The 22,300-nt window shown below is 42.8% G+C and overlaps 1 protein-coding gene and 1 pseudogene across 2 annotated transcripts; one reads left to right on the top strand and one right to left on the bottom strand.

The window, feature by feature from the left end:
* The first annotated feature begins 10,219 nt into the window (after nucleotides 1–10,219).
* Nucleotides 10,220–11,049, top strand: LOC122754963 (annotated as a pseudogene).
* Nucleotides 11,050–17,761: 6,712 nt separating this feature from the next.
* ZBTB9 (zinc finger and BTB domain containing 9) lies at nucleotides 17,762–21,378 on the bottom strand. Of its 2 annotated transcripts, XM_043963102.1 has the most exons (3): nucleotides 21,281–21,333; nucleotides 20,754–20,920; nucleotides 17,762–20,338 (listed from the first exon to the last, which is right to left on the bottom strand). In XM_043963102.1, the coding sequence occupies exon 3, from the start codon at nucleotides 20,221–20,223 to the stop codon at nucleotides 18,802–18,804; it is 1,422 nt and encodes a 473-aa protein (XP_043819037.1). In that variant the 5' UTR covers nucleotides 20,224–20,338; nucleotides 20,754–20,920; nucleotides 21,281–21,333; the 3' UTR covers nucleotides 17,762–18,801. The 2 variants fall into 2 exon arrangements, with proteins under 2 accessions (XP_043819037.1, XP_043819038.1); XM_043963103.1 differs by having other exon boundaries at nucleotides 20,565–21,378.
* Between the last annotated feature and the right edge of the window lie 922 nt (nucleotides 21,379–22,300).

Genomic DNA, 22,300 nt, shown 5'->3' with positions numbered 1-22,300 from the left:
CCTCCAAGCTGTACAAATAATAATGCCCATTTCTCTAGCATCTTATTGTCACAAGTCACCCTTGCACATGTTATTTCCTTTGATCTTCACAACAACCCTGAGAGCCACATAGTGCCTGCATTATTATATACATTTTACAGATGAGGCAAATGGGGCTTAGAAAAGTTAAATGACTTGTCAAGGTTACATGGAAATCAACACAAACTGGATTTAAATCGGAAGTTTCATCCAAAAGTCCAGCACCCTTCCCACTATGAAGGGTCTTCCTACACACATCCCCAGTCCTATTGTTTTCCTTCTAAACAATAAGTTTCTATATTTAGTTCACATTTGGCACTAATGGCCTCATCTCCAGCACTCCACCCCCAAGTTCAGTGTTTGCAGCTGGCCTAGCATCTCATGTAGGCAGAGATTCCCTCTGCCCTTAACTCAACATTTCCCAGTGAAGCTTCAATTTCTCAGTTTTGACACAGGCAGAGCTCATGAGGGAAAGCTCCAGGATGCAAGACTTCCATGGTGCTTCCCACATGCTCATGGGGGTGGAAGGTTTAGGATCAGAAGATAGCAGCTAGGTGGAGAGACAGCAGAAAGAACCTTGTCTGCACTGCATGAGAGTTATGGGTGATTGCAGAGAGAGGATGGGGTGTTAGCACTATGTAGTCCTCACCAATGAGACTAAAGGAAAAAGAAACTCAGGAGGGAGTGAACAACAGATCTTTAAGCTTCAATCATTCATGCTATGGGGTTTGAACTGTCTGATTTTTTTCCTGCTATGTTAAAGGAAGCAGAGAGCTGAAAGGGGAATTTGAGTTTACACCCCTAGAAGGATAGGATTTCTAGCTAGGTGGTGGACTGGATAGAGGTTGAGCCTGTAGTGAAGAAGACTCGGTTCAAATCCAGCCTCAGACACTTACTACTGTGTTACCCCGGGCAAATCACTTAACCTCTGTTTGCCTCAGTTTCTTCATCTGTAAAATGGGAGTAATAATAGTACCTCCCTCCTAAAGATAATATTTGTAAATTGCTTACCATAGGGCTTGGCATATTGTGAGTGCTTAATGTATACTTGTTCCCTCCTCCTCAACCCTTTCCTTTGGTGTATGGGCTACAAAGAAAAAAAAAAGAAAAACAAATGCTACCTAATAAAAATCTTTATTTATCAGCCTATTCTGATGTGATTTTTACCTTTGCTTTTGAATTCATGTGTCGTCTTCTAGTCTGATGATATACAGGTATATTGTTAAGGGCTCTGACTGTGACTTAGAAAAGATGATGATCCAAAACAGTATACTCAAGCATCAAGTTGTCCTAGTCATCTGGGGGGAGGGTAGAACCAATAATACACATAAAACCAATAAATTACTGACTGTGATAGATGTGTACTATATTTATAATATATATATATATATGTGGGATATATATTATATCTATCTATATCTATATTTATATATATGTGTACTATATATAGGATAAAGCCCTGGGAATCTTGTTGATATATATGTATGTAAATGATAATGTATATGGTATTTATTACATATTATATTACATAATATATAAGACTACAGGGGCCAGCTAGATGGCACAGTGGTTAAAGCACTGGCCCTGGATTCAGGAGTACCTGAGTTCAAATCCGGCCTCAGACACTTGACACTTACTAGCTGTGTGACCCTGGGCAAGTCACTTAATCCCCATTGCCTGCAAAAAAAAAAAAAAAAGAAAAAAAAGACTACACACACACACACACACAATAAAATTAGAAATTTGGAATAAATGATTACGGTAGAAGGTAATTATACCTCTAATCCAGTGGTGTCAAATTCAAATAGAAAAGAGGGCACTCTTTTTGTGGTGGTTAAGAATTGGAAATCAAAGGGATGCCCTTCAATTAGGGTATGGCTGAACAAGCTGTGGTATATTATTGGGTTTTTTGTTTTCTTTCTTTTTTTTTTTTTTTTTGCAGGGCAATGAGGGTTAAGTGACTTGCCCAGGGTCACACAGCTAGTAAGTGTCAAGTGTCTGAGGCAGGATTTGAACTCAGGTCCTCCTGAATCCAGGACTGGTGCTTTATCCACTGTGCCACCTAGCTGCCCCTGTGGTATATTATCATAATGGAATAGTATTATTCTATAAGAAATGACAAGCAGGATGATTTCAGAAAAAACTTGGAGGCTTATATGAACTGATGTATAGTGAAGTAAGCAGAATGTGCACAGTGATAGCAATATTGTTCGATGAAGAACTGTGAAAGACTTAACTATTCTCAGCAATACAATGATCTAAGACGATCTTAAAAGACTAATGATGAAGCATACTATCCACCTCCAGAGAAAGAACTGATATTGATTGAACACTTTTTTCTTTTATGCAAGTCTTCTTATACAAAATGACTAATATGGAACTGTTTTACATAATTTACATGTATAACCTATATCAGATTGCTTACTGCCTCACGGAGGAAGGAGGGGATGGAGGGAGGGATAGAATTTGGAACTCTATGTTAAGAAAATCCCCTAGAAAACTAGCAGTGCCACATGGTAAGGTTGGCATTTGAGATTACTTAGGGGCAGCTAGGTGGCACAATGGATAAAGCACCAGCCCTGGATTCAGGAGGACCTGAGTTCAAATCCTGACACAGACACTTGACACTTACTAGCTGTGTGACCCTGGGCAAGTCACTTAACCCTCATTGCCCCACAAAAAAGAGAGAGAGAGAGAGAGAGAGAGAGAGAGAGAGAGAGAGAGAGAGAGAGAGAGAGAGATTACTTAGGGAAGAGAAGACTATGGCCCAGGATTTTTTTCTTCCTTTGTGATTATTACTATTTGATTTTCTATCTAGGCTTTTTGGGAATGGGATCTGTCAGCCCTAAGAAGGAGGTAGTGAATTCCTCATTCAGGGTGTATATCTATTCAATGAGATTTTGTTTTGATTTTTTTTTTAAATAAAGCCTCTAATGGGAAAAAAAAATAATTTGGAACTCAAAACTTTCAAAAAAAATGTAAGAAAAAAAGAGGCCACTAAACTATACGTAAGGATCCCTGCAGGGTACATATGAACTTAGTAAACCACATAGTAACATTATCTATGTTCTATTATATTTTTATTTATTTGTTAAAGAATTCCCAATTACATTTTAATCTGGTTGGACAACTTGGAGTTTGCAAGCAACAATATGATTGCAGGCCCCATATTTGAAATCTGTGTATAGCTCCTGTCCCTCCTCCTCTCCTTTATTTTCATTAAACATACAAAGAATCTAAGCCCTAGGGAAAGCTGAGATCCACATAACTCTTGTGTGGTTTCTTTAACAGAGCTCCCCATTAAGATGGGCTTGGAATTGCGAGAATTTAAGGATTTAGAATTTAAGAATTTAAAAGAATTTAAGGAATTTAAATTTAATTTAATTTTTAAAAATTTAAGGAGCGCTTCCAAAAACTTTCTACCCCTATGTCAAATAGAGACTTGGAACAAGGATGTTACCCATGCTGAGCAGAAGAAGATTCAAAGACAGATTAAATGCCTGCTCACACTACTTGGCTACCTGACCCAGCCCATGAAGGGATACATTCTCAGGAGGGAAGAATCCAACCACAATTAGGACTCCGGTAGAGACTTTCTTTTGAGGGAGAAAAGCAGCTTCAGGTTTTTCCCTAATCCTATGTTGTTATTTATCCTTTATTCTCGAAGAGGAACATGACATCAGGGTGATGTCATGACTTGCAGGGCTGTGCCAAATCACTAGCCTCACTCTCCCCTCTGGAGCCATCTGGATCAACTGGCAAGATATACATCAGGACGACTGGAGATGTCCCCAGATGTTTAAGGCAATTGGGTTGAGTGACTTATCCAGGGTCACACAGCTAGTAGGTATCTGAGGTGAGATTTGAACTCAGGTCCTCCCCACTTCAGGGCCAGTGCTCTATCCACTGCGCCACTTAGCTGCCTCCCTAATCCTATACTGGGTGTGTGAAGAGCATACCTCACCAAAGAGATGAAGCTTAAGTCTCTGGGCTCCTTAAATAATAATATAATATCACTTTTTTTTTGGTGGGGCAATGAGGGTTAAGTGACTTGCCCAAGGTCACGCAGCTAGCAAGTGTCAAGTGTCTGAGGCCAGATTTGAACTCAGGTCCTCCTGAATCCAGGACCGGTGCTTTATCAACTGCACCATCTAGCTGCCCTGCTCCTTAATAATAGACAGAGGTTCTCTTATGGAGAAGGGGTAGCATCTCGTTTGAGGATTCAAACTGAAGCCAGAAACTGGAAGCAGAAAGAAGCTTGACAATTATAGGCCCAGCAGTGATCAAGAGACTGGTGCCTAGTTGGGACCAGAAGATCACTATGATACTGCCTGGCAGAAACTCCAACCTGCAAGAGATCATGTCATATGATACCAAAAGAGAAGAAGTCCAGCAGGAATAGCCCTATCCCATCACCAGGAAACACTGGTGTCATGAGTTGTCTCTCCAGGTATGTGGCCTTGCCACAAGTGTTCTATGTGCATTCCCCTCTAAATGTGTGTCCTGGCCACAAGTGGTCCCTGTCACATACTCCTTCTGATGTGTTCCTCAGCCACGATTCCTACATGTTTTCCCCTGTGTTTTTTCCCTACACACACACACACACACACACACACACACACACACACACACTCTCTCTCTCTCTCTCTCTCTTGTTACTGATTGTGCTTATATTTGTGAGAGTGTTATAAATTTATGAGAGAGATGTTTTATTGCTACTTTTCTTACTATGCTATTTCATTGCCTTAAACTGATTGTTTCCTCAATCTAACTAGTAACAGTAAATATATTGGTGGTGGCTTGTGAGCTATGGTTTTGGAGGCATGTATACCCCCAGTAATGCCTTGAACCTGGGGTAGAAAATCTCAAATGAGAAGATGAAAATCTATTTACTTGAGCTGTAAACAGGTGTATTGGTATCCATGCATAGTTAAAAATGATCGATGAATTTTTGGAATGGTAAATGACATATTTGTTCTTTTTCCTTGATCCTATTTTGAATCAACAGCTGATTTCTCTGATATCCTCCAATGTATATGCATCTTCTATTCTGCAATTAGCTTATATAGTCTATTTCTCTGTAACATGGGTTTCCAGCCAAGTTTAGGACATTTTGCATAAGACTATCCAAATTGGCAGAGAGAGAAAGACTGTTGGTGGGACATCAAGTGCCTGCATGAGGGACACAGATTTGATGTGAGAGATTTGGAAAGGAGAAATGTTCTTCGTTACTTTTTAGAATGAGATACTCCTCAACATACTGAAGCAAGCTCCAAACATGGGTTTATTCATTATTCACTATTTATGAGGGTCTTTTGTAGAACCAATGTTTGGCAGGAAGGGATCAAGCTGGTAGGTGTAAGATTGGAGCAATTCTCCCCCTTTTTAAGGAACAATGGCAAGGAAAGCAGATTTTTTTTTAAACCGAGAGAGCTGACAGCCTCCAAATTCAGTTTGTGGAAGACAGATAAATATTTCTGGAATCTTGCCTATTCGTCAAAAAAGATGATTCTTGCATTGGGGAGAGTAGAAGGGACCATGAGGCTGTCAGCTTCTCCTCTGAGAGAGGGGTACGCAATTAGACTTAAATCTATTTTTCCACCTAAATATTGTTGGTCCAGGGACACAATTTTGATTTACCCAAAAGACCATCATGTAAAAAAAGGCAAGAAAAATATATTAGTGAAAAAGTATGTTTCAATCTGCACTGACAGTTTATCACTTTTCTCTCTAATCTAGATAGCATTTTTCATTATCAAGTCCTTTGGAATTATATTGATTAGAGTAGCTGAGTCTTTTACAGTTGATTATCATTAAGTGTAGAATGTTCTCCTCATTGTGTTCACTTCATTTTGCATCAGTTCATATAAGTTTTCTTAGGTTTTTCTGAGACCATCCCCCTCATCATTTCTTATTTGATATTATTTTTCAAAGACTACACCATGCTTTCATATTCATCATCCTTTGCTTGCCCTCATACTCATATTCTGTATACAGCTCTTAAAAATATGCATCAGTTGGAGAGTTGCATATCCACCGTGGTCTCTTCAGATAACTCTTGTTTATGTAATTCTTGTTGGATGATCAACTGTAAAAGACTTTATTTTTCTTGCTTTTTTTCCAACATGGCTAAAATGGAAATATGTTTTGCATGACTTCACATGTATAATTGTTATCACATTGCTTGTCTTCTCAATGGATGGGAATGGGGCTTGAAGGAGGGAGAAAATGTAAAACTCAAGAAATTTTAAAATAAATGTTAAAATAGAGTACAATTATGAAAAAAGAAAAACAGCATTAGTGGTGAAGAATGAGCTGAACCTGGTGAAGGAAGCTAAGGAAAACAAAGAGTGCTTGGTTTCTTTTTTTAAAAAGCTATATTGGGAAAAAGAAGATTATAAAAAAAAAGGACAAGGACTAATGTTGGGGGTAAATGAGACAATGTTTGACAACAGATAGAAGAGCTGCTCATTATCTTTTTTTTTTTTTTTTTAGTGAGGCAATTGGGGTTAAGTGACTTGCCCAGGGTCACACAGCTAGTAAGTGTTAAGTGTCTGAGGCCGGATTTGAACTCAGGTACTCCTGACTTCAGGGCTGGTGCTCTATCCACTGTGCCACCTAACTGCCCCTGCTTATTATCTTTTTAATTCTTATGTTGCTTCTTTAAGTTGGAAGTCCTCACAAGATGGAGACCTTGTAGGTATGTGGTACCAGGAATCTTCTAACCCCAGACAAGGGAAAGTGTTAGTCATGCCAATGTGCATATAGGTCCAATTACTTCACTTCTGTGTACTAGCTCATTGCCTTGCTAAGTCTCTTTCAGAGTTCAAAAAGGCAGTCTCTAATGTGATCTGAATGTCAATAAATTTTTAGAAACTTTCTCTGTCTCTTTCTGAATTTGTATCTCTCTGGGTGTCTCTATCTCTGTATCTCTCTGTCTCTCTCTTCTGGCTTAGGCCCCCACCCCAGTCCTCCTAGAAAAAAAAAAAAATCTGTTTTCCTTTTACTCTAAATCTCAAACCATGTACACACAAGCAAATGAAAGTCAGGACTGTATATTTTAATCCATTGAAATCCAAATAAGCATTCAAAGGAATATGGTTTTGAAATTTAGGCTTCAATGGTTACAGCTAAAGGGACAAATTATATATGTGAATGTGTATATGCAAAAACATCTATACATACACACATGCACACCTCCTCCCATTGGTCAGAAGGGAAACAGCATGCGAGATGGTTGCACAGATAGAGGCTTCAAACTAGGCTGTAAACTCTCACTAACCACAGTGTTCCTACCTTCCATTCTTCTGGTTATTTCCAGTCAATCTACATCTTAGTTGGATCCGAATCTACTACCAGTTTTCTCTCTATCATCATCAGCTTGTGGCTGTCAGGCAAACAATGGCTGCAGGCTCTGTTTCTAATCCTTGCTTGGTCTGTCAGCATGGAATCCCAAATGAGTGCTCTATCCTCCTCCTTCCTCTGTACAAGTGGCTTTTCCATGGAAGTCTCTTTCAAGGGGGCGCTGTAGATAGAGTGCTGGCCCTGGGGTCAGGAAGATTCCTTTTCCCGAGTTCAAATCCAGCATCAGACATTTACTAATTGTGTGATCCTGGGCAAGTCACTTCATCCTGTTTGCCTCAGTTTCTTCATCTGTCAAATGAACTGGAAAAGGAAATGGCAAACCCCTCCAGTATCTTTGCCAAGAAAACCTCAAATGGGGTCACAGAGAGTCAAACATGACTGAAATGACTCAACAACAACAACTCTTTCAAGACCCCAGGAAACCAGAAAGACCTGCAGCTTTTCATTGGTTCTTATGTATTACATTTATGTTTTCTTTGCCAAGGAGAATTACCTTATCATTGGAAAGAACAGAACAAAGATGTCTGATGCAGATATGATACACCAAGATAAGCGAAGAGATGGTAAGAGTATACCCACTTGCTTTTGATGAATTCAGGTCACCTGACCCAGATGAACTCCATCCTTGGATCCAAAGAATTGACAGATGTGATTGTGGAGCCACTACTGAAAGATCATGGAAAATGGAAGAGGGACTACAGGACTGAAAAAGGACAATTTTGTTGCCCAAAGGCAACAAAGGGAATGGAGTCTATAAATTATAGTGAACTAGACTTTGCTTCCTGAGTAAAGTTGAGATTGTATCATTAAAGTAATAGTAAATACCTAAGGGGCGGCTAGGTGGTGCAGTGGATAGAGCACCGGCCCTGGAGTCAGGAGTACCTGAGTTCAAATCCGGCCTCAGACACTTAACACTTACTAGCTGTGTGACCTTGGGCAAGTCACTTAACCCCAATTGCCTCACTTAAAAAAAAAATAGTAAATACCTAGAAAATGAAAGATGACAAAGAGCTAGAAGGGCTTTATGGAAGATGGCTTATGCCCGACTAAGCTTATTTCTTTTCTTGACAGGGAATCAGCAGATCAAGGGAATGCTGTAGACATAGTTTGTCTAGATTTTATCAAAGGATTTGATACATTATCACAGACTGGTCTTGTAGAAAAAGACAGAGAGATGCTCTTGGGCTCTCTCGAAACCTTAGTTTCCTCTCTTGTGAAAAAAGGAGGTTGGGCTGGATAGCCTCCAAGGTCACTTCCAGTTGAAAACTGAGATCCTATAGGGGCTTAGATGATAACATATTCTGATGGATTTGGAACTTATTGGATGGTTGCGCTAAGATTCATTATCATGTTAGTGGGGATTTCTGTTCATTCCTAAACTGGTTAACATTTTAATCAATGATTAGGATAAAGGCATCAAGGGAGGGCATGATTATAAAATTTGCAGATGACAAAAAGTTGAGATGTACAGGATAGGGGAATCATTGTTAAATAGAAGTTTTGTTGGGGGGGGGGTCCCTGACAAAGATATAGGGTTGGTTTTGTTGTTGTTGTTTTTTAGTGAGGCAATTGGGGTTGACTTGCCCAGGGTCACACAGCTAGTAAGTGTTAAGTGTCTGAGGTCGGATTTGAACTCAGGTACTCCTGACTCAGGGGCCAGTGCTCTATCCACTGAGCCACCTAGCTGCCCCAAAAGATATAGTTTTAATGGACAGCAAGTTCAATATGAGTCAATAGTATTATAGGGCAGTAAAAAAAAAAAAACAACCAAAAACCTAATTCAGTCTTGGGCTGCATCAGGAGGGTCAGAGCAACTAGTAATAATGAAGGGATAATCCTATTTGATTTTGGTGATAGTCAGACAAAATCTAGGGTATTGTATTCAATTCTGGGAGTCATTTTTGAGGATACTGATAAACTACAGGAAGTTAGGTGGTGCAATGGATAGAATACAGGACTTGGAGTCAGGAAGTCTTGAGTTCTAATCCTGCTTTGATACTGGCTAGCTGTGTGACCCTAGGCAAGTCACTTAAACTCTGTATCTCATCTGTAAAATGAGTATAATAACAGTACCTACTTTACAGGGTTGTTATGAGGGTCAATAAGTTAACATGTAGGGGCAGTGAATCTAGGTGGCACAGTGGATAAAGCACCAGCCTTGGATTCAGGAGGATGCGAGTTCAACTCTGACCTCAGACACTTGACACTTACTAGCTGTGTGACCCTGGGCAAGTCACTTTACCCTCATTGACCCACCAAAAAAAAAGAAAGGAAGAAACAAACAAACTTCCCCTGACTGTACTCAAGGAGAGAGTAATAAATTAACATGTAGGGGGCAGCTAGGTGGCGCAGTGGATAAGCACTGGCCCTGGATTCCGGCCTCAGACACTTGACAATTACTAGCTGTGTAACCCTGGGCAAGTCACTTAACCCCCATTGCCCCGCCAAAAAAAAAAAAAAAAAGGGCTAAGGTGGGGCAACTAGGTGGCACAGTGGATAGAGCACCGGCCCTGGATTCAGGAGGACCTGAGTTCAAATCCGGCCTCAGACATTTAACACTTACTAGCTGTGTGACCCTGGGCAAGTCATTCAACCCCAATTGCCTCACTAAAAAAAAAAATAATTAATTAATTAGCATGTAAGAAGTATTTTTCATGACATTGAGAGAGGCATTTTCACAGATTCAGGACCCCTGGCCTCGGTCCCACTTCCCCCCTGCCAAGATCTACCACCACAGGCTCTGCATGTCTTGGGGACTTCAACCCCTGATTTAGCTACCTTCCCAGATCTCCTTGAATGTGGAAGAGCTAAGTAGCCTCAGGACCCTGCTGTCACCATGAATGAATTGGAGCAGCTGACACGGGAGGAAAAGCAGCTCCAGAACCAGATTCTAGAAAGTATGCAAGGATTCCATCCTTCCTAAGATGACAACTGGCCTGGACCCTTTCAGAAGAATTCAGATGAGAACACAACGGACCTCTGGGGTCACCTGACAAAAATCTATGCCGCGTGCTGGGGGACAGACTTGAGACTGCTAGTCAGAAATCTGCTCCATCTACAATCTCATAACCCAACGTGGCAAAGTCAGGATCAGCAGGGAGCTGCCAGGCTGCACTGGGTATCTGTCTTGATGCTAATTCCTAAATGACCACCAGATTATCATCAGCTGTGGAGCGCAGCCTGTGCCTTATGTGATATAGAATAGGACAACAGACAATGAGCTTTGCAGGGCACAATGGGGAGTTAATGTTCCTGTCCTTGTCTCTGGATGGCTGGGGCTTCAAGTCTTGTGCCTGTGATGCTTCCTTCAGATGATGAGATGTTTGGGACTCCATATGCCAGCAAAATTTTCTAGGCCATGAGTCTAAATCAATGCTGTGGACTTCTTTCCAAATGACTATACCTTCAACAAGAGCTCTGTTGATACTATATGCTACCTCTCTGACCTTTGGCCAGTTTGTGTACTCCCATGACAATTTCATCTATGGTATCATTTCTTGCCTTCTCCCAAAGTGGCCGGTGGCTGACTATGACTTCAATTGCAATATCTGGAATGCCATGAAAGCTGACTAGACAGGTGTCCCTCCTGGACATGATAATGGTATTTGCTGTCTTGTGAATGATAATGGAATGGGACTCTTTCAAGATCTAGAACACCTTCCATAACTTTATCAGGCCAGGAAGGAGAAGGGGCTGTGCCCTGCACTACAGGGGGAAGCTGGTCAGGAAGAGGCTGGTAGTACATATCTGGGCCTGGGACTTGGCCACCTCTTCCTTGGGTTTTAGTTCCTCCCCTAGAGATGGGGATAGGATTGGGAGGAACCTCCCTACCCTTTTCCCTGGTCATGAGTTTCTCCCTGTTAAAGGGTCAGGGTCAGGGCCAAGGTGAGAAGCTCCAGAAGGTGGCTTTTAAAAACTGGTTTAATTAAAATTTTTTTCCATAAAGGAATCAATTCCAATTCTGTTAAGAAAAAAGGGGAGAGAGGTTTGCAAACCTTAAAGTGCTATATAAATGCTACCTATGGAATATCCAGAGAAGGGAAAGCAGGGTCCAAGTCATTTGAAGGAATTGGGAATGTTTAACCTGAAGGAGGACTCAGAGGCAGCATAAAAGCTCTCTTCAAGTATTTGAAGGCCTGTCATGTGGAAGAGAAATTAAATTTATTCCATATGGAATAGAAGACAGGATAAGGAATAATGAGTGAGTTGCAAAGGGTCCAATTTAGGCTTAATGGAAGGAAAAACTTCTTAATAATTACAGCTGTTTCAAAAATAGAGCCAGTTGGCTTTAGAAGATAGGAGATCCTTTTCATTGGCTATCTTCCAGAAGAGGCTAGATGACCACTTTTCACATATTTTATAGTAAGCATTTCTTTTGGGGTATGGGTTGGACAAGTTGGTCACTGAAGTCCCTTCCAATTCTAAAATTCTATAATCCAGGGCCATCTCCAGTCATCCCGGTCTATATCTTGCCACTGGACCCAGATGGCTCTGGAAGAGAGAGTGAGGCTGGTGACTTTGTACAGCCCTCCCTCACTTAAATCCAATTCACTGCAAGTCATGTCATTACCCCGATATCGTGGTCCTCTTCGAGAATGAAGGACAAACAGCAGCAACAACATCATTCTATAAATCTGTCTTTCTTTCCCCTCAAGACAACCAGCACATTCAAATATCTAGGTCTTTGTTCATGCAGTGCTTTTAAACCTGGAATGGTCACCCTCTTCCTTTTCCCTTTTCAAATTCCTGTCTATCCCTTGAAACCCAACTTAAATGCCGCCTCCTAAATGAGGCCTTCCCTGATCCCCTTATGTTTGACTTTACATTTCATACCTCAAATAACTCTTTTCTGATGCACTTTGTTGTGTACTGTTATATTTATGTGCTTCATACCATTACCACTCACTCCCTAAAAAGAGGAATAATTTCTTATCTAAACTTTATATCTCACAGTGCCTTGGACATAGTAGGCTCCTAACAAATAAATTGAATTGGCATCTAAATTGAATTCAACTTTTAGTAGTAGTAGCTTTTTTTTTTCAGTTTTAGATATTTCTTGATACTCCATTTTTACATCACCTGTTTCAATATGTATCCTTAACTCCTGCCAGACCAATCCATCTCTTATAATAAAGGTATAAAAAGAAAAGCAGTTCAGCAGAGCTAACCAACAAATCATCCAAATGTGATAGTATATAAATGTTTCACACGCATAAGTCTCCCATCTCTACAGAGAAGGGAAGGAGTTTTCTCATCTTTTCTTCAGGGCCAATCTTAGTCATTATAATTACAAAGGGTTTATACAATTTATATAATTGCTTTGGGTTTTTTGTTCTTTCCATTTAAATTGTTGCAGTCATTTTAAATGTATTTTTTTGTAGCTCTGCTTATTTCACTCTGGAGCAGGTCATTTAAGTCTTCCTTTACTTTCCAGAAATCTACATATTCGTTGTTTCTTAAGACAAGGTAATGCTCCACTTGACCATGTCCTCCTGGCCACCAGGACATTTGATTCAGAAACCAATTTACCCTTTTGTGCCTGAATCCCTTGCCCTGTGGTGGTACCATAATGATTGATGTTGCCTTAGTTACCCCCTACATTTAGACCTGTGCTCCAAACACACTTCATTTTACTCTTAAGCTATTCTCTATCCAGTATGCTATTGAGTGCATTCCTCCTGTTCCCCTATGCCTTTCAATTCTGAAAACCTCATCAATTCAATTCTGTCCTCTATAGCTATACTCAACATCTATAAATCTCCAAACCAAAATATGCTTCCCTGAAGACTATTCTCTTAGATGTGTTGTCTTTTCTGATTGGAAGCTCTTCAAGGACAGGGTCTGTTTTTTGTAGCTCCAGAACTTAGAACAGTGCCAGAGCACACAGTAACCACTTAATAAATGTCTTTTCATTCATTCATCACACACGTGTACCACAAATTTTTTTGTGTGTGGGGGGGGCAATGGGGGTTAAGTGACTTGCCCAGGGTCACACAGCTAGTATGAAATGTCTGAGGCCGGATTTGAACTCAGGTACTCCTGAATCCAGGGCTGGTGCTTTATCCACTGCACCACCTAGCTGCCCCCACAATTTTTCAATGGGCATCTTTTGTTGATGATTCTTTGCTACTATTAAAATTGCATTACTGGGGCAGCTAGGTGGTGCAGTGATAGAGCACTGGCCCTGGATTCAGGAGGACCTCAGTTCAAATTCGACCTCAGACATTTGACCTTACTAGCTGTGTGACCCTGGGCAAGTCAATTAACCCCAATTGCCTCACCCCCCCCCAAAATGGAATCCAAAACTATTAATAAAAATATTTATTACTTTAAAAAAATTGCATTACCTTCTGATGGAGGTCTAGAGATGTTTTTCTTTCTTTGAATTAATTCATTCTAAATTAAGAAATCATTTGGGACCTGAAAAGACAGGAAAGAATCTTTCTTTTCTGGTCCATTATGTAAAAAGGAACATCTTCTGATACCTTGCCAAGACCCTGGTGTTCCAATACAGCTCTGTTTGCCTCTTCTTCCTTGGTTACTTTGCACTTGGTTGGGGAGGTGGGGGGGAGGAGGTATGTGTGAATCTAATTGTTCAACTGAGCTGAGATCAGAGGTAGTGACAAAAGACAAAAGGAGAGAGGAAAGAGGCAATGGGAGACAGATGAATGGTGACCTTCCTGGACCCCCAAGCATACACAGTAATCTCTTCTATATCCACTACACATCAGCTCTGTGGAACTTCAAATCTGATTGGCTAAGCCAAATTAATTTGCAGCCCCTGAACCCCACCCATCTCTCAAGAACAAAGTGGTTACAAGTCCACCCAGTATTTCAGTGCTGGGAGGCTCTGGAGACTCAACTTTTTGGTTTTTTTGGCAAGGCAATGAGGGTTAAGTGACTTGCCCAACGTCTGAATCCAGATTTGAACTCAAGTCCTCCTGAATCTAGGGCTGGTGCTTTATCCGAGACTCAACTTTAAGATGCAGTTTTGGTGACCAGTGTCTGTGACGAGTCCTACTTACCCTCAACTTAATGATTTCCATGAGATCAAAAGCTGCTCTGAGATAGTAGTTTGACTGCAGTACCCTGGACCCTGAGGATCTAGTTATCTCAGCGCACATCTTGAGAGATGTGATAGGAGAACCTTGGCTCAGAAAAGTAAACTTGGTTGGCAATTTGATGCTTCTTGATATTAACATTCTTTCTCTATAAACTAAATAAACTGATTTTATTACAATATAAGATCAAAGTGATTTTTAATGACTGATTTCCAGTTGGTGGAGTATTAGCAAAAGTAATGGTTATTGAACCTTCTGCACCCTAGTAAACTCTCCGTATAATAAGAAAGTGTTTTGGGGGGAGACGTGGCACATTTCCATTAAATTTAGTAAATTGAGAGGTTGAAAGGACTTTAGAGATAAAATTAGATGACACAGTAGACAGGGTGCCAGACCTAGCATAAGGAAGACCCAAGTTCAAATCCATCTCAAACACTAGCTGTGTGACCCAGAAAAGTTACTTCACCTCTACTCCAGTTTCTTTGTCTGTAAAGTGAAGATAATAATAGCACCTACCTTCTAGAGCTGTTATGAGGCTCAACGGAGACAAAATGTGTGAAGTGCTTTGCAAACCCTAAAGTGCTATGTAAATGCTAGCTATTATTAGAAAACATTTCAACTACTTCATTTTACAGATGAGAAAATTCAAGCCCAGAAAATAGTTTGCATAAGGTCACATAGGTAGGAAGAAAGAAAACCAAGAATTTAACCATGGCCTTCTGACTCCAAATCCAGTGTTCTTCCCACTATATCATATTGCCTTTACAATACTTTCCACCTACAGGACAGATAGTTCCAAATTAGAACCCAAGACACATGGTTTAACCTGCCCAATAAATTAGCTGGCATTTTTTCCCCATTAATGGGGTCAGGTTACTAATGGGAAGAAAGAGGGAGAGGGTGGGGGGGGGTAGGGTTGTGGGGGAGGGAAAGGATGAGTGAGGATATCCAAAAAAAATTAAAGGTAAAAAGATAGTTCATGGGGAAAGTGTGGGAGATGGAGTGGAGGAGAGTAATGGTGATCCACAAAAGAGAAGGCTAAAGCCTTCTAGGGAATGCCCTAAATGAAAAGTTCCTTGGGACTTGGAGGCAAGAGGGGGAAAATGACTCAAAATCAGAAAACAAGTTGTGGAAAGAAGGAAGGAATGGACCCTACCCAGATCAACTGCAGGCAATAACCAGCAGGCTACTCACTCTCCCTTGACTTATACCAGTGCTTGGCATAGGGAAGGCTCACTGCTGCTGCTCCTTGGTCCTATGCACCTAGTAGCTAAAAGGAAGATTTAGACTAAATTAGCTAAATAACCTAATAGTTGACGTTTTTCATTCTGACCTGGCTAAAATAACCTAATTTTTCAAAAATGTCATTAGGAAAAAAAACACCCTCTACTTGGTAAACCTATACTAGTTTTAGTTACATAAATTTGTTGGGAAAAGAACAGACTTGATTTTAAGGCCACTGTAAAATACACCCTTTCTGTTGCCTCCCCTCAAGGACTGATTGCTCATTCTGTGACCATACTTTTGCAGATATGCAACCTGCAAGGTTGCCAGTGCCTAGGTTTTGCTTTAGTTGGTGTTATCAGGTTGTTTAGCTTGTGTGCACATCCATTTGTTTTGGGAGGCTCTCATGGGCCAGTTATAATGGAACTCCCTATTAACTACTTTTTTCAATGTTGAGAATCATAAACTTTGAGTTGGAAGGGTTCAAGGCCATTTGGTCAGTCCAACCTGTACTTATAGAGGAATCCTCTTTGTAGCATCTCTGTTGTGTTCCAGGCTCTTCTTTCAGACCTTGCTTCATACATGAGGTATTCGCCTCCTGATACAGCTCATTGGATTTTTGGACAGCTCTAAATCCAGAATTAGGAAAATGGAAATAAACTTAAATAAAATCTCTCAATGGTTTTTCTCTCTCAATAAAATGTTCTACTTCCTCTAGGTCCATACCTGTATCACCTTTAGGTACCAAGATATTAGTTTAGAGGTATCAGATGAGGGGATTGCTTTATAGTTTAACCCAGTGTTACATGAAAAGGCTCTGCTGGGCTTATGTAGTTTAAGAAGGCTATAAATTGATTTTGTACAGGTTTCAATATGAAGCCTTAACTGGTCAGGTGTTTGGCTTTCAGGATGTATTTACCATAATTGCTGCAGGGTACTGTTAGTATAGGGTTCATCACTGCCAAGGCTGGAAGCACTTCTTACTCCCAGCGTGCCTTGCATCCTAGTTGTCCAGACTGTAACTTGAATCAGGACAAAAAGGCACTGGGAGGAGGTTGGGGTCTCCAATTTGAAAACCCCCATAAGTCCCTTTATAAAGTGAATATCAATTATTTGTTTTGTAAATTTTAAGGTTTTCTTCTTCTAGTAATACTACATAGATCATCTGTGGAGCATTTTTGGTTAACAATGGTCAAGACTAACATTGTATCAGTGGAGTACCCAACCTTGAGGAAAACATGGATCTTTACAAGTTCCAAAAATATCTTTGATCAAGGCATACCCATGCAATGGACTTTACACTGAGAAGACGGAAGAGCAAAGATGAACAGAATCTGTTGATGATCATCCAAATTATTTTCTTCTGCTTCCCTCTACCAGATACAATAACAAAATTGACTGCATTTTGTCTGCTCTTCTGGTCTTTGCTCACCCTCTAGTGAATATACTAATGTTTAATGTTTCACTTTTTAAACTTATCTTTAGTCAGTTGGAGTGATAGAAGGACCAGATAGAATTCTGACCTTATTCGCTTTACTCAGGCAGGGATTCTGGGACTCAATGTTAAGACCAAGAATTCAGGTAATCCAGTGTGTTCCAACGCAAACTCCCCTGTGGACTGACAGCATTTTCTAACACAGCTTCAGCATAATGGTTTTCTAGGGTTCAGGGTCAGGGACTTGGAGAAATAGGTAAGAGCAGAAAGGAGAACTCAGTTTTTTTTTTAATTTACAAGTTTTAAGAACCTTTGGTAGCAAAAGGTTATATACTGGTAAAAAAAAATTTAAACTATGGACCCAGTTTTGTGAAACTGATCTAGTCCAATCCTTTCATTTTATTGAGAAACAAATAGGTTCTGACTTATAAAGAGGAGATATTTTCCTAAGCATTCGGACAGTATACCTGCAGTTGAAGCACATATATACAGTGTTAGTGCACACCTTTTCTACATAAGGTGTGGAAAGCAAGTAGACACACCCATATACTATCCCCACCTAGTTCTAAACTATAAAACCCTTAATTTCTTACACACCAGATAGTCACCCCAAGTCTACTCTCATATCCAAACATATGAGCAAGTCATATCTACTAGAAAAGGTTCAGAATTGTATTTATTTGAAGTAATAAAATACCCTGATGTTTCAGTTGTGTGGAGGTGGAGTAGTGTCACTCTGTTGTACCCTGAGCCTAAGCACTTCTGTCAAGTCTCTCTTCAGGGCTAGTCATATGACCCCAGCCCTAGGATCTTTCTAAAGATAGTCATCTCTTTATGTTCTGTATGCAGTGGTTCAGTCCTGGAAGAAAATGAGGTAAGTGTTCATGTCCTGGGTCAGTGGCTGTCACATTCCAGTCAGCGTGATCACTTGTCATTATAATAACTACATTCTCCAGGACTACTGAAACACACATCAGTGTTACAGAAAATAAGCCTTGGGCAAATGGGTCATAGAGGAGATATCCTCAGTCTAAGAATAACAGGATCATGGGTGAGATGAGTGGGAACCAGTCCATCTCAGATATAAGAAAGTCTAATTCCAAAAGTAGGTCACAGTGACAAAGGATCATGTAAACCGAACAATGGACAATTTGCTATAAAATAAAGCAAGAGTTGGAGGAAAGCCTTGGTTATTCAGTCCAACAGTCATCAAACTAGTAGGCAACAGATTAGTTTCTGAATGCCTCAATTTAATTCCTCAGATTGATTTATTAGTAGAGTAGGAATCCTTTAACTTCCAATACAGACCTTTTAAGACCATGCCTTTGCTGTATGCATCCTTCCAACTGAAATTTGACTTCCTGAGGGGGCATCCTTATAAAGAAAAAGGTCCCCAACTGGGTTTTTCTCAGGTGAGGGAAATCCTTCAGTAAAATATAATAGGCATTCTGGTTTGCAAGAATCCATTTCCCTAGGGCCTGACTTAGATCATCTGCCAGGTGATCTAATTAAAGTGGATTTCCACACTTTCGAGGTTGAGAGCCATATCTTATAATAAAGCATATAAGCACCAACTGGTAAGGCAATCCACCCCCCCTAACACCTGCAACTAGGACTGGTCATTCTGAGCCTCCACAAGGAAGTTCATAATAAAGTTGTCCACTTATTTTGAGGGGAGTCTGTGTCTGACCTTAGTCATCACTTGTATGTCCAATGAGCAGTGGCCCAGCCTTGGCCCTTACAAAGCTCTCGGTGACGAAGAAAACAGGCATGGACCCGGAATCTCCGACCGCAGTGGGGACAGGCATGCAGGGCTCCAGCATGTGTCTTCATGTGTTCAGTCAGATGGTGTTTGAGTTTGAAGCGTTTGTTGCAGACACCACAGCCAAAAGGCCTGAGACTAAAGGTCAGCATGATGTGGCGGTCCCGTTTTGGCTTCACTGCAAACCGCTTCCCACACAGGCAGCCAAAGCGCTTGCCATCAGGGGGAGGAGCTCCTCCTAGTTTTACTGGCCCGTGCACAGCTTGGCCAGTCCCTCCTGGCCCACCACCCCCTGATAAGATTTCATTCCCATGCAGATCTACTGGTTTCCATGATGGGCCACCTCCATTGGAAGCTCCCCCTCCTGCACTAGGGGGCAGCAAGAATCCAACATCCCCTCCTCCTGCTCCAGTGCCCCCACTAGGAAATCCTTCTCTGGACTCCTCCATTCCTCCCCCAGGCTGGGCCCCATCCTCAACCACTTCTTCCTCAGGGTCAAGTTTCTCTTGCTTAATATAGAAGATTTTGGGCGGCAGTGGTGCAGGAGCAGTGGGAGGTTCAGCTGGGACTCCTTCACCATCTGGTAACCTGCGTGTGTTGGTAAATACAGGCTGTGAATTGGGGGCACGAGGACGAGGAGTCCCCCATGACACTTTTTGGGTCTGTGGGGGTTGAGGGACAACTGGTAAGGTACTCTGTTCTTCTTCTTCTTCTTCTTCCTCTTCTTCTTCTTCCTCTTCTTCTTCTACCTGAATCTGCAGCACCTCTCCCAGCTCACCCCCCATTCCTACCACAGGGCTCTCAGCTGGAGTAGGGGGTTGTAAGGGAGGCTGCGGTGGGGCTGGGCGGGAACACCAGACCCCAGGAGAAGATGAAGGTGAGAGGAGGAGGGTGTGGTTGGAGGTTCCTCCACCGAGCTCTCGGAGGATCTCAGAGCACTGATCCACAACCTGCCACATCTGAAGGCCGCTGGCAACAAGGAGGTGAGCAGGGAGAGCATCCAGTGGCAGGCGAAGCCGCCCTGAGTAGATAAGCTGGAGCAACCCCTCAAAGGCATCTGCTTCGATGACATTAGGCAGCGTGAGCCTAGGTGCGTCCCCCAGAAGCAGCTTGTCGTGGAAATAAGGAGAGGCAGCGGCTAGCACTGCTTTGTGGGCTCGGAGCTCCCGGCCCTGCACCTGGAGGGACACGTCGCAGAACTTCCCTTCCAAACGGTGGCGGTTTAAGACCTCCAGGAGAGAGGCACTATGCTGGGGAAACTCAATTTGGATCGTCCTGGGGGCTGAGCCCGGACATGAGGGAGCTGGGGCACAGACAGGGGAGGGGGGTACCGGGGCCAAAGGGGTAGGGGCATCCATGGTCTCCCGAAGAGGGGCGGGGATGGGCAGAGGGGAGGGGCCGGTCCCCGGGGGTGGGGAAGATGTGGTGCTACTGAAGACCCAAGAGAAAGGGCTTCTCACGCCCAGGCAGCGGCTGTGGAGGAAAGACACGGAATCAGAGATGCCCCAGGGCCGGGAAGGGCTCTGCGGGCGCCCCCCCCCCCCCGCCCCGTTCTACCCCGAGCTGGCCAACTCTCTGTCCCCGATCCCCGTTGCTGCTCCCCTCAGAGTCTCCAGCGGCCGGCCGGCTTCCTGGGCGTGGCCCGCAGTCCCGGGGTGGGCGGCCGACCCGGGCTTCACTCAAGCCGCCTCGTCCTCACCTCGGACCCCGGCCTTGGCCAGTAACGCCTTGGCGGTCCCCAAGTCTCCGCCCTCCGACTCCGGAAGTGGGAGCCCCGCCCGTGCCATCCCGAGCTCGCGCCCGGGCTCCCGCGGGGCTCTCCGCCCGCCCCTTCCCCAGCCTCCCGTTACCCGGAGCCTCGGAGTCCCTCCTCCTGCCCCAGCTATACCTCCGGACGAGCTCTCGAGCTCTCCGCTAGCAGGAAACGCACCGCCTCCTCCACGCGCGAAGACCAGCCTCAACACGATTGGGCGGGGCCTGGCACGGCGACCAATCAGAAATCGGTTTTTGAGGTGCGTATATAAGCCTCCTTAGGATTGGCCACCTTCTCAAGGCCTCGCGGAGCGTCAGGGGGAAAAGAACATTGGCTTTTAGTAACCATTTGAGAGAAGGGGCTGCGAGACTTAATCGTTCTACCGGGGCGAGGGAGGGTGGCCTCTGTGGAGAAACCACTGAGGCCAGAAGTAGCATAACTGGGCCCCTACCAAACATGGCCAGCCTCTGGCCCTAAAGCCAAGGCTTTCATTTGTCAACCTTGAAACAACCATAATAAGAATTACTATTATGGATTGTTATTTATTCTGCCTTTAAAAGCATAGGGAGCCTTGAGGATCGTCTTCACAAGAACTGTCAACACCAAGACACAAAATGCTAGAAATACTATAGCGTGAGACACACGAAGCAGCTTTAACCAACCATTTGATGTTGTTCAGTCACGTCCCACTCTCTGTGACCCCATTTGGGGTTTTCTTGGCAGAGATACTAAAGTGGATTGCCATTTCCTTCTCCAGCTCATTTGACAGATGAGGAAACTGAGGCCAACAGGGCGAAGTGACTTGTCCAGGGTCACATAGCTAAGAAATGTCCGAGTCCAAATTTGAACTCAGGAAGATGAGTCTTCCTGATTCCAGGTTGAACACTCTATCCACTGCGCCACTTGGCTGCCCTTAACCAACCAACAATAGAGAAAAAAACGGGGGGTAATACGTTTTTGAAAAATAAATTTATTGCAGCCCTTTATCCAAGTATCAATCAATCCTAGCCCCCTACCTCTTGGTCAGTCTGGCCACCCTTGGCATGTGCCTTGGTATACGTAGGGCAAAGACAAGGAGCTCCATGAGAGGTAAGGCGAATTCCAAATTTAGGGCAGGGAGACAGCCTAAAAAGAGGCCCTTCTGGTTGAAAAGGGAGGGCCTTTCCCCCAGAGTGCCAGCCCTTAATAACTTTAAAATAAATCAGAGTAGTCAAGTCAGAACAGAGCTTGTGACATCATAGAGGGGAATAACCGTAGTCAATGGCTCCCAGTCTTTCCTTCGCTGAGGAGATCCCACTACTACTGGGGGGGAGGGCAGGGGGGAAGAGGGTCCTGCAGGGAATGGGCAGGGAGAAAGTCAGGAGCACAGCAATAAAAGAACAATCTCCTTTTATTAAACATGATTTTCTGTTTCACCACACACTCCAGAAAAAAAGGAAATGGGGCTGGGAGTGGAGAAAAATAGGATTGGAGGTGGGGGAGGGGGGGTCAGAGAAGGCTGTAGATGGATTTGGGGGGTAGAACGAGAAAAAAAAATAACCAGAGGTAGGGCAAGTCTCCCACCCTTAGAAGGGTGGATGGGGAGCACAGAAGAGGGGAGGGCCAGGAAGCTCTGTACAGAGGAATTACCCCCCAGCCCACACACACACACACACACACACACACACACACACACACACACA

Source organism: Dromiciops gliroides, chromosome 4 (genome assembly GCF_019393635.1).
Source record: "Dromiciops gliroides isolate mDroGli1 chromosome 4, mDroGli1.pri, whole genome shotgun sequence".
In the NCBI taxonomy this organism is placed as follows: Eukaryota; Metazoa; Chordata; class Mammalia; order Microbiotheria; family Microbiotheriidae; genus Dromiciops; species Dromiciops gliroides.
The sequence above is the reverse complement of the archived record's forward strand: the minus strand, read 5'-3'. Positions and strand labels throughout refer to the sequence as shown.

Excerpts from the sequence above, each read along its gene's own strand:
- ZBTB9 (XM_043963103.1), bottom strand. The coding sequence starts at position 20,223 with ATGGATGCCCCTACCCCTTTGGCCCCGGTACCCCCCTCCCCTGTCTGT.